Source organism: Vanacampus margaritifer, chromosome 8, assembly GCF_051991255.1.
Source record: "Vanacampus margaritifer isolate UIUO_Vmar chromosome 8, RoL_Vmar_1.0, whole genome shotgun sequence".
Classification (NCBI taxonomy): Eukaryota; Metazoa; Chordata; class Actinopteri; order Syngnathiformes; family Syngnathidae; genus Vanacampus; species Vanacampus margaritifer.
Genome location: NC_135439.1, coordinates 8858609 through 8871215, shown reverse-complemented (window position 1 = coordinate 8871215; position 12607 = coordinate 8858609). Strand labels below are relative to the sequence as shown.

The window sequence follows — 12607 nt, the reverse complement described above, 5'->3', positions numbered from 1 at the left end:
ATGCCATACCCCTTCCTCAAATGTAGAAATCTCTTGCTACCAATCAATCTGGCCAACATGCACAATGTAGTTAATGTAGTTCTATACGTTTCTATAGTCAGAGAGTCTCTGTTTAATGCGACAATGTTTCCCAATGTCTGTCATCCTTCCTCATCCCGTCTTCCCATCTCCCTTCCACACATCCTATCCTCCTTGCTCTCTCCTCACTTCCCAGTAAGTCCCAGTCACTGACCAATGCCTTCAACGCCTTCAGCGACTCCTCCTTCTTCCGCGGCGTTTCCAGCTCCGGAGGCGGCGACGGCGGCCAAGACGAGGCGAAGGCCGAGACCATTCGCAACATCCGGAAGTCCTTCGCCAGCCTTTTCTCTGACTAGACACCGAACCTCCGCCAAACTCCCGCCCTCGACTCCCACCTCCCACACCTCATTTGGCCAGCGATGACTTGATGGACATTTCAATGTGACGCAGTCTGAGACGTATGTGTGTTTTCAATTTTAAGTGTACTGTCCGTCCGTCCTGCGTGTCAACTTGTCCGTGCGAGTGAACAGTGACGCCCCCTGGCTCGGATGTTAAGTGCATGTCGCTGTGCCAGAATAGGTGGAAAGATGAGTTATGTCACTGATATACCCTAGAGTAGCGTAGCGTAGAATATTACAGAATATAAGATTTATTTTCCCAAAGCACATTCAAGAAACAGAACTATATGAAAGTATAAAATAAATACAAACAGAATGTATATAGAGTATATATATATGCAGTATACCTATATAAATATATACATATATAGTTAGTGAGAGAGACACACTATAAAGCCAGTAGCTTTTATCGGTGACGTAACTCATGAGTGGCTGGATTTATAGCGTTTTAACTACTAGTGATATACTTGATGGTTTCCCTTGTGATTTTCGCAGTAAACCCATTTTTTGGTCCCTCTCAGTGAAACGTGTGTGGAATTAAAAAAAAAAAAAAAAAAAAAAAACGTCAACTATATGTTCAAGTGTAAATCCAGCCTTGGTGTCTCATCCGCCAACTGCCTATCGACGTGAGGGAATTTGCGATCTTTTTCTCAGTGTGTGTGCGCGCGCGCGTGCGTGCGTGTGCATGCGTGTGTGTCTGCATGGCTCCTCCGAGGGGCTCCGCCATGACCTTTGGAGTTGCTGCCAGGAGCTGTATCGGTGTTGACTTTTGCCTTTCGTTGCCTCTCTCTCTCTCTTTCTCTAGATGTTGTAGCCTTATCGTGTTTTCAACTCACAGCTTTGTTCGTTCGCTGTGCAGACCTGAGTCGACTTGAAATTCATTCATCGGTTAATTACAAACGAGGGAGCCAGACCGGGGGCTTCCAATTCACCTTTCGCCCTTCAGAACCAAAGCCCAAATCGCAGCAGGGTCAATCACAGAGCAGCACAGAATTGATAGATTTTCAAAAGATTTTTGCATTTTCAAATATATTTTCGCTAGGTATTTGGCAAGGTTTTGTTCTGTTTCCAGAACTCCGAACAAACCCAGATACGAAAGGATAAATCTATGCGGCCGTCACTATAGTAATTTGAATCCGTCTTTTTTCTGCTCCAAGGTAAACAATGTATAACACGTAAAAGGGTACACAGCAAATCAGCCAGTGATAACTTTCCAGTGTTTGATTAAATATGCAGTAATTGGTGTTACTTTGTCCAAAAAAAATTCCGTGGATGTTGGGTGTAACCTTGAGTGTTAACTTGACCACACCCTCATTTCCAGTGAGGAAGAAACGTTTCATTTCGATAGCGATAGCTGTTGTTGTCGGGGTGGCATGGCTCAGTGGTAGAGTGGTTCTCTGGCAACCGTGAGAGTGTGGGTTTGATCCCAGGGCCAGTGTGACTATGTCGAAGTATCTTTGAGCAAGATCCCGAACCCCGAGTTGTTTCTGATGCCGTGTCATCGGTAGTCAAAATGTAAAGTGCTGTGAGGGCCTTGTAAGGAGAAAAAGTGCTATATAAATCAAGTACCATTTACCAAAGTAAAGTGTAGTTTGAGTTAAATGTTTAACACTGACAGTAGTGTAGAGTACTTTCAACACTACTCAGTGTTGACTAGTGTCGCTTTTTAACTTGTTAAGTCTGAAAAAAAGATTTACGCTCATTGGTGTGGACACATAAAAAAAATTCACTGTCAGTGTTTATCTAACACCGGCGATTTTGCTTTGTATCCTTTTCAAAACCGCAAATGAATCCAGAACAATAGAGTCTACGGTTCGAGCAACGCGGCGAAGGTGATTTGGAGCCGTAAGAGTCGTCCCTAGCAATTATGAAATGAATGCATTTCAAAGTGGAAAAAGACGCACGTCTGTTTCTGTGACTGGTGATTTCTTGTTTCACCTCTTGTGTAGATCTATCTACGGTATTGTAAGTTGTTGATTGTGCTCATAAAAAGACATTGAGACAGTAGTGCAATAATACCTTTACATGACTGTTGAATGGTGTCACCCTATTATCAATATGAATATGAACGTCCATGTGAGATTTGTGTATCGGTTCGACATCTTCCCTTTTGACAGTCCTTTAAGTGGGGATCGACTCTTCAGCCTCAACAGTGAAAATTGAGAAGAAGAAGAAGAAAGGGGCTTTCACACTAGCAACCTTTGGTCACATCTAATCTAGTCTAAGATCTTTCCTTATTGGTCACACAGTCACCGACCAATCAACAGGTCCGGGACAACATCTTGGGCTTCCATTCCAAAGGCTGTGACCAAAGTCTATTTAACGCTGGTCTGTATCTTTGGGGTTCACACTTGGTGGAACCAGATTCAACAAGCCGATCGCAACCGCTTAGAAGGTTATCTTCGTCTGTTGGTTCTGTCCAGTTAACTTGATTAAGTTGCAATTCACTTTGTCCAGTAGAACATATGTACATGAATGGAACTTCTTGAGAACTCTGTCATCGCAAGTGAACAGACCAGAGTCCAAATGACAGCATAAGCAATATGGAAATCATTGGTTTTGAACCGTACCTCGTTTTACGGCGGCGGAAAGCAAACCCGATTAGAACAAACTAGACCAAAGGGTGCTAGCCCATCTCGTTCTGAATTAAAAGGTAGTCCGGAAAGCATCCTCTTCTCTTTAGTGTGCACTGGCGTGTCAACGTGTCATTTACTGTATAACGCTCATCATGTTGCCAACAAGTAACCTTATTGTATGTATGAATGTTTGTACGTATGGATGGATGTAGTGTATGTACAGACAGGTGACAAAACTGGTTTAAAAAAAGTGGGGAGTCTTGTGTCTTCAGTATTTAATCACGGAAATAAGACATCTAAACCTAGCTGTGATGGTATTATTTATTAATACCATCATCATGGTTGACTGTCAGTTTATTGACACGATACCATGTTGTTTTTAACGTCGAAATGTCACCCATCTGTATGTGTCATCTCAGGAGTTGATTTATTTTGTAATAAATGGATTTATTTATTTTTTGGGAGGCTCCATAATATCTAGTAACAATTTTTTTTTCTTTATAGTGACTGTTTATATTTGTAACCGCAAAATAGTGCTTTGCATGACCTGGTGACTGATGACGCTGTCATTCATGTACAGATGATTCACGTTAATAAAGATGTGGCTCCATCGTCCCTCAGATGAAATCAAAGTTGATGCCGCTGTGGGCTTGTACTTACTCAATTGTGCACCAGATGGCGATCTATGCATGTGGAATTGTCTTCTGTGATCTTTTAGCATTAGTTCATGTACAATAGGCCACATGACTACCAGCCACTGTGGTTAATGGAACTCTAGATACTAACGCGATATAAACAAAACATGGCAGCTGATTATGTGGTGGCTAGCACAACATGCTAACGTAGCAGTCTACGCCTCCAGCAATGGAGAACCCCCCCCCCACTAATATAGCAGTCTAGAATTTCACTGTATGCACCTAAATGCACACCAGATTCGCCAGTTCAAGTCTTTTCTTAGAGGTAGAGAAAAAAAAGTTCCGGTTTAGAGTCCAATCAAGCTACCAGGAATGTAAACAACAGGAAGTAGAAACCCTCTAAAATAAAAACTTGTTGATTGCTTGCCTTGCCACCAAGTGCTCTTTGTACCATTGAAATCCTTCTCTCCCAAACGCCAAACCAGATGTCCGTGGCTTGGCGGAACTCAGTGTTAATCATAAATAAATTTGCAATTGTAAATATTAAACAGTACCATTTAGCATTCACGACTGTCGGCCTTGACCGTTTCCGATCAGACCAGGGAGGGAAAATCACCAGTGGGCAGTATTTTATTTTGAAATGGCTTTGATCAGAACCATCAAAAAGCCCAAAACTGGTCACAATACCGCCTAGAGATACTACAGGATTATTACTCAGGATAATCTTTTAGAGGCATCCGGAATTAAGCCTTTGATCGAAAGGGATGCTCAACTTTGTCCGAATTTTTGGTTATGTGTGTACTGTAGGCTACGCCGCCTTATTGAAAGGCATGTAGGCGAGTCCCGTGCAAATGGGAAATGATAAAACGCTTTCAAGTACCAAAGCCTTCCACCCACGAGAAAAAAAGAATTGCTGGGATTTATTCACAGGAATTACATATTAGACAGCAAAACACTCTCAGGGGAACATATGTGCGTTTACAGCAACACATTCCAGTCAATGGAGCTCTATGAACAGCCACGCAATAAGTCTAACATGAGATTTTTGTAGTATACTGTTGAGGACCGCAAACTGACCTTGAAAAAGCGGCAGTAAATGGAAGGATCAATGTATGGATGAACGTTACTATTCCAGTGCCATAGTAAATATCAGACTCTTAACAATTACCTAGCTAGTCGCTTAAGTATCATAAAGACCGAAAAGTTAACATTTAAACGGATTTCGTTGAACCATGCATCAAACATATCTAATATCATTTGTCTGACCACGGAAAAGAATGGAGTATTTAATGGACTCAAACAAACTTTTTAGAAGTCTTCAACAAGTGTTTCTTGCCAGGAAGTAGCCTGGAACACAATTATACACGATTCCCCAATTTTTATGTCATATTGATCGGCCACTAAATGGCATAATATAGAATGACTCAAATGGATAGCATGAATAAGTGACACTTTTACGGAAGAGGATTAGGACCAGTGTAAAAAAAAAAATGTTGGCAGGATATTCTTCTGTACACTTGAAATCCTTGATGTCCAGTTATAGACGCGTGTACTAGTAAGCTCGTTGTCCTCACTAGTAGGACAATGTTGGCATACTACTATAGTCAGTCAACTACATTTTACTACTAGTGAGGCTAAACAGTGCATTAGTTGACAACTGTGTCCTACTAGAGATGTGAACTTTCTGCTGGTTGGTTTAAGAACGTCTGGGAAATAACCAAGGCCTAAAAAAAAAAAATCCACTTTTTATAACACAAAATATTTAATGTGTTTATCAGGTGAACAACGGTAACACTTTAAGTGGGATAAATTGGTAAAGTTTTTTTTTTTTTTTTTTTAATATTGCGTGTCCGCCTGTATTTGTCATCGCCATTTTGCTAATGCTAAATTAGCTGCTAACTTGCTAGTTGCGTTTCATACAAACGACTGCTGTAATATGTATATTCACCTAAATTCCCCCCAAAACATTTCTAATGATCTGTTTGGTTAACAAAATTACATAAGATTAAGTTTTCACAACTTGAAAAGCCATCCCGGAGCAAACGAGCCAAACTCGTTGTTGTGTAATCAAGTACATTTGGCGCTTCAACGGCGCCTCCGAGATGGATGCGAGGAGGAGGAGGAGGAGCGGGGGCAGAGACTGACGAGAGGCCGGCAGTCGGAGCAGCGGAGGCGGCCACAGTTGGGAGAAGGCACCGCGGTGAAAGAGGAACCGGAGCTCCACAGCGAGGCGAAGAGGGAGAAGATTTTGAGTGTCCAGAAACAAAACAAAACAGGTCAGTCATTTTTCAACTTGGGCATGTTATGTTTTGATTATTGTTTTTGGAAAAAAGTTTATTTTTATGACCGAACCGAGCGGTGCTAGTGTGGCCAACCCCTTCGCGGTTCACTTGGCTTGGCGTCCACCGGGACACGGGGGTGGTGGGTGGCGGTGATGGGTGACTGGGGGGGTGCGGTTAAAGGACGCACCAGTGGCAGCCAGTCAGGTGCTACTGGACCACACTTTGAATGTGACTTTGACATGCAAACACCAGGAAGAGACTTTAACCATCACGCTGGTCGTAGTTATTTAGGTAAGTTTGCTTTATTTGTGTCTGTTTTTTTAAGTATCATTTTCTGATAGGGACATGATTCAAATCTGTCATGTAGTGCAGATGTTGCGCAACCTTCTTTCCGGCAGTCTTTTGTTGAAAATGTGTTGTTGGTCATGACTCATCACAATGTGGACATGCATGTAATTTGCTGAGTCATTCCATAGTGGTGAAATTACACTTTTTCCTACATGTCACAAATGCTGAAACGTGCAGATTTTGAACATTTTCAATAGCACCATGGTCACCTGTTGAGTGACAAACAAGGCTACTGTCAAATATTGGGGCCCTCAACTGGTCTCCATCCTGCATGGGACCCCAATATTCGCATGGTCTGTCGTAGAAGTAAAAAAAAAATTAAATAAAATCTTTAAAAATGCAAAATGACATTAATATCAGATCATGCTATTAATGACCTAAAAAGGAAAGCCACAATTAATAGTCAAAATTGTGCAAAAATAATCAAGAAAATGAATTTGAAAAGTAAAAAAGTTAAGTTTGAAGTGGACAAAATGTGATAAATTATTTTGTAACATGAAATCACATTTGACGTTCTAAATTCCTAACAGAAGCAGATTTGACTCAGATTTGTATATTTATTTTGTGTTACATCAAACTTGTACATCAAACTTGATGTACTAAAAAAATTAGAAGGAATGTGTTCAATTTCTCTAAGTCTTCATTAAAACAAAATCAAGCTAATTAGAAAAATGTAAAATACAGGTGTTTTTTTGGCATCCTTAAAGTGCTACAATTTGGAGTTCAGAGAAAAAAATTATATATAAATATATCTTGTATTCAAACAAAACACAGAGTTGAAAGCTGATCATTGTCTGTGATGTCATCTCAGCGAGCACCTAGAAGACCATAAGTCTCAAACTCCGGTCCTTGATGACCGCAGTCCTGTTTTAGTGATTTCCCTCCTTTACTGCACCTGATTCAAAGGATCAGCTCATCAGTAAGCCCCGCAGAAACCTCTAAAACATGCCGGACTGTGACCCTTGATAACCCGAGTTTGAGAGCTCTAATCATTCATAGATGGCAAAACATTTTGATGATAAATACACTGCGTTCCAGGGGAAAGCCCTTTACAAACTGTAAGTCATCAGTGACATTTTAAACATAATTACCTGTCATTTATGTAAGAATAAGTCAACTTAAACTCACCATTATTCCATAGATACGGAGAAGTTGAGTGTTTCCACCACTGATGGAACTTGTAGTTCAACCAAAACATTTAATACAATTATTAAAGTATACCACTGATGGCAAAGAGGAAGTATGTGTGATGATAAGCATCAAAAAAGTGCTAGCAAAAATAGCTTATAGCCAAAAAATCTGCCTAAATTTACCAGCACTTTTTTTCTGTTATCACATATGAGCCAGATGTCTAATAGTTTTACTTTATTTGAGTTTTATTACTTTTGTCAGTTTTAATGATTAATTTGAATTCATGTGTCAGGATCATTTTTGTCTATTTCTGAAATATTTTGGCTTCCATAGTTTTCAAGTGTGTCCGTGCTGATGTACAACAACATGGCTTGTGAACATAGAGGAGCTACTTTAACGAACAGTCAGCGTTGCCTATTTATCAATTGTTGCGACTTTTCCAACTTAGTTAAGACTTGTGGCATTCATTCGAAATTAGAAACAGACAACATAGGTGAATTCCTTTTCACATTGTTTTTGCGTATTAATGGGCATAATGTCCTCAATGATGCTAAACATTGCCTAAGATATGGTGGCCATGTCTACTTTTTTTTTTTCGGGGGGGGTGAATGTGCAACCAAACCGCCAATATTTTGCCTTGTAACAAGTCTACATGTGGACCAGCTGAGTCATGCAGTTAAGATTTCACATTTTGTCAAAGTTGCTGAACATTTCAAATAATAATTTTATGAAGGGTGGTGGAGGAGGCACTTCATTTCACAGTGTTTGTAAATATATTTTTTATTATTTCTGTGGAAGTTGATTGAAGTTAATGCTGGGAAAGAAAACTTGCTGGAAAAAAAACAGCTTCAAAGAGTGTTTGGTGTCAGGAGAAAATAAAGCAAATCCCTGAAGGGGAAAAAAACAAAACTTCATTTGGAAAATTTTATTCCACCGATCCGTCCATCCATTCATCTTCTATATCGCTTGTCCTCACTGGGGTCACGGGTGTCCTGGAACCCAACCCATCTGACTGTGGTTGATGGCAGGGATTCATCCTGGACTGGTCGTTTGCCAATTGCGGGACAAATCAAATGATTAAAGCAACACCTAAATCTGTCAAACGTGGCGCTGTTACACGATTGCTCAATTGGACCGGATATGTTGCAACGACCGGCGGGTGCAGCCGGTATTTTGTAAAAAAAAAAAAGTAGAAAGGAGCCGTTCTAACTTGCACGTCGCGTTGCCAAAAACAGACAATTGGTCCAAAAATTTCCATTTGGGATGACATCAGCAGCAACATCAAAGGCAGAAATATAATTAAGTCAAACAATCATTGTTACACATATGGTTGATTTTTTTAAAAAAAATTTTGCCGGAAGATTTATTATTACTGTCATTAAAGTATCCTGTAATCATATTAACAAAGAACAAGTCAATTGTTTACACGCCTTGGGAAGTTTTACTGGGTGTTGGTCGGAATAATTAAAAAAAAAAAAAAAGAACTGAAAATCAGCACTGATGAAACAGGTCTATTTTAAATTAGAGGAACTTAGAAATTATACATACTGAAGGATGATCTTTTTTTAGACGAGGTTATAAAAGGTCACGGAAGGATCGTCCTGGCTCCTTCAAGAATGGCGAAACCTGATTGGGAAATAGGAACGCTCCACTATGGGTAGCACGTCTGTTTGCTGAAGTGTTTTGTAAGCTAATAGACTGTCTTTCATATTAATTCATGGTTCATACTTATGTATTATAAATCTGATTTTGTTTATTGTAATAGAGATTAATTTATTGCTTATGTTTGTTGGGAGCAGGTCGTGGCAGTGATTGGTTAGGACAAGACTCTCCACACTTTGCTTTTTTTTTGGTATTATTATTTTAATTATAGTCTTTTTTAAAAAAAAAAAAAATTATTAAGAGTCCCAAGACCACCACCATTTCCCAAGGTTGGAGAATCCAGGTCCAGATAATTAAAACACTGCCACAGATTGGCTTTAGCTCAACTGGCAGGTAAACAAGCTCGTCTCCGCCTGTTGAGTAAAAGCCAAATTGTTTCAGGGTTTTTACTTTCTGGAGCTGGATTCTCTAACCCTGTCCTTTCCATGTTATGTCTTCTTCAAGTCTGCAGTCTGTAACAGATAAAACATCTCTTAAAATGTTAAATATCCTTAGTTAGGCCTTAGGTTCAATCAAGTCTCTGAATTGTGTGCATGTTTTTTTTTTTTAACTTACAGCCTTAATATGGGCAACACAGAATTTCTTCATCTCCCAAAATCTTACAAACTCAATTTTGACTAACATTTGACCATTTTTACCTGTTGTACAAGTGCGAAAATAAGTTCACCCAAAAAATAAAATAAATAACACACAAGTGCCTGGCGCTTGGCGTAAAAACTGGCACCGCTTCATTTTCAAGTCTAGTTCAGTGTGTGTGGGAATTTGGCACTCTTTGCGCCTCGCTGGGTGCTACAGCGGACCCAGGGCGTTTTCTTTTTATGACCTCACCTCACCTGACAATTTGGTGGTAGAAAATAGACTCGAATTTAGACCAACTTAAAGCAGGTCTAAGTTGTGGCGCAGGCGGCGTATTTTGGTGGACAGATTATGAGCTCCGCGGACGTGTTTCATTCATAAATATGCATGAACTCCTTCCACGTCTCTTGTGCACGGAATTGAAAAGGAATGAAGGGAGCCGCTTCCATTTGATGGCAAACAAGTCGACTGCATTCCTTCCCTCAACAACACAAGCAATTTTTTTTTACCTCCACTGGTCTAACAAAAGAATGAAAACTCCACCCATTCGCACAAATTACACCGTGTCATGCATGTTTTGGGCATGACAATAGTGCTAATAATGAAAATTGATGTACAGATGCACTTTATGCACGCTCATTAAAAATAAAAATACTAATTGTGACAGTAAGGTGTAACAGTGGTTTGGACGTCTTCTTCACAGTTCTGTCCTTACGGGTTCAAATCTCAGTTCTGGTCTTCCTGTTTTTCTCCAGGTACTTCATTTTTCTTCCGCATCCTCAATTTTTTTTATCCCGCTTCTCTCACCAAAAGTCAGCCCTAGATCACCTGAGACGGTACATAGAATGTCTTTTCTTCTCACGTATCTATTTTCATTGGCTGCGCTTCCCTTGGAGTTCTGTGTTGACCAAAATGCTAAGAAAAAGAAAAAAGTACTCACTCTAACTTCTCTCGGTTCAACAGAGGTTGTGTTTATTGAGTTGTGTGTAGGATTGAATGCAATACGTGGAAAAAAATGCCTATAGTGTTAATGGCGCTTACGATGCGTGTGCAAACGGTGTGAATGAATGACTGAGACTTTGCTCGGCCGTCGTAAATGAAGGGAGTGTCTGAGATAGCATACCATCGTATGTTTATGTTGTCTCCTCACATGGCTCGGCAGTGGCGTGCTTCAGTAGACATGTTTGCGTTTCTATTTTTTTCACACTGCAGATAAGCAAGATTAATAGCATGCAAACAAACTTGTTTGCTTAATAGCTGACAAGTTGCGGGCTGTGATTTTCACTGCGTTACAACAGTTTTTGCGGAAAGCCAACCTTTGATTTAGCTTTATCGGGGAGCATTAAGATCTTGTTGATTTAGTGAAGGTTTAAGGTCATCGTTTTATTTATTTGTTTTGTAAATTAGATGTAATCATTAACAGCAAAGGCCAGTTATGTAACTTACTACAACATTTTACATTGAAACGCTTGTTTTCTTGGAAAAGTGGTTAGTTAAAGGGAAAGCCAACTCTAAAATATTCTTTACAATAAACTGTATGTTGTATGTGCCCCGACGAGGCTATTTGGCATTCTGATTAATATTACGCTTGTGGAATATGTGTTAAGTAGCCAAATCCACCCGTTTTTATCTATCTCAGGGGCGGCCATTTTGCCACTTGCTGTCCACTGAAAATAACATCACAGTTGCTCAGGGCGGAGGTCACAACCAATCACAGCCCAGCTTCAGAAAACAGATGAGCCGTGATTGGTCGTTTCCTGAGCTCTGAGCAAGTGTGATGCTATTTTCATTTTCAGTTAATGTTATTCACCCATACCAAACCGAATGTCTAACACCCAGAAATCGGAATAAATACTGTTTATTAATGGGTCTAAGGGTAATTGGTGAATAAACATTATTTTTAACTGTTGTACAAAGCCTATAAAATAAAACTAAAGTGAAGTTTTGAAGTAGCCACATAAAGGGGAACACGCTAGACTAGCCTAGTCTAGCCTAGCTACTGGTGTTTTGTAGGTAGTACGTGTGTACAGATGTCGTTTACATTAGCATGTACTTTGTAACTCAAAATTTATAGAAACATGGTCTACGTATATAGAATTTTTTAACCTAATTCTGGTTACTTAATTCTGCCTGTTAGCGAGAGCCACCACATCGTGATAACTTACATTGATGTTTCCGCATTTGGCAATTTCTTATTATATTATATTATTAGTATGGGATTTTTTTTTAATAGGTTTTAGGTGAACTAATGAATACACACACACTCGCACGCACGCACGCACGCACACACACTCGCACATGCACATACTCACCGACATACAAAAAAAAAAAAAATATATATATATATATATATATATATATATATATATATATATAAACAAAAAAAAAGGAGAGCAATGATGACATGTCAAATCGAATGAACAATACTGAGCTCTCCAGTAAAAAAAAAAAAAAGAAAAGGAAAAAAAAAATAAATAAAAACATGTACTTTGTAAAGTTAATTTGTAGACTCAACCTTTAAGGTTCTACTGTGTGAGCTGGACATTTAGAAAATGGGTGTCTTTCAACCCCCATATGACCCTAAAAAAGAAGGGAAAAAAATCAATGCTTGATCAATGGAGACAAAGGATCAAGTATATGTCTACATCTTTAATGGTGGAGAGTGGACTTGGAGTTCCCCCACCGGGTGATTGCACGCCCACCGGCCCCATCCAAGTGGAACTCCCTACTGAATACCAAAGGAAGGAGCCAGCAAGGAAAAAAGTCGAGTCGTTAGAAACAAGAAATTGGAGGCAGAGGAAACAATGAGCTGTGGCTGCGTAGCCTCACCAAATAGAAAAATAAGGCAGTGAGACAAATCTAGCCATAGTTAACAATCCTAGATTCAAAATGCAGTTTGAAAGATGGCGTGTTGTCTCGCAAAACAAGAAATATGTACACTGCTACGTTAGCATTTTGCGCCTCAAAGCAGCTGAAAATAG

The 12607-nt window shown here is 39.7% G+C and overlaps 2 protein-coding genes across 5 annotated transcripts in view; both read left to right on the top strand.

Annotated features, from left to right (window-relative positions):
- The window catches only part of syn2b (synapsin IIb), a 64089-nt gene extending 60465 nt beyond the window's left edge, over positions 1-3624 (top strand). For 2 of the 4 annotated variants that reach the window (XM_077573405.1, XM_077573402.1), the window contains one exon: positions 215-3624. In XM_077573405.1, the coding sequence (XP_077429531.1) occupies positions 215-374 (160 nt within the window). In that variant the 3' untranslated portion in view covers positions 375-3624. The remainder of the gene's footprint in view (positions 1-214) is intronic. The other 2 variants (XM_077573404.1, XM_077573403.1) reach the window with 2 other exon arrangements.
- Positions 3625-6096: 2472 nt separating this feature from the next.
- The window catches only part of pparg (peroxisome proliferator-activated receptor gamma), a 37812-nt gene continuing 31301 nt past the window's right edge, over positions 6097-12607 (top strand). Inside the window, exon 1 of the mRNA XM_077572699.1 lies at positions 6097-6200. Within this exon, the coding sequence (XP_077428825.1) occupies positions 6149-6200 (52 nt within the window). The 5' untranslated portion in view covers positions 6097-6148. The remainder of the gene's footprint in view (positions 6201-12607) is intronic.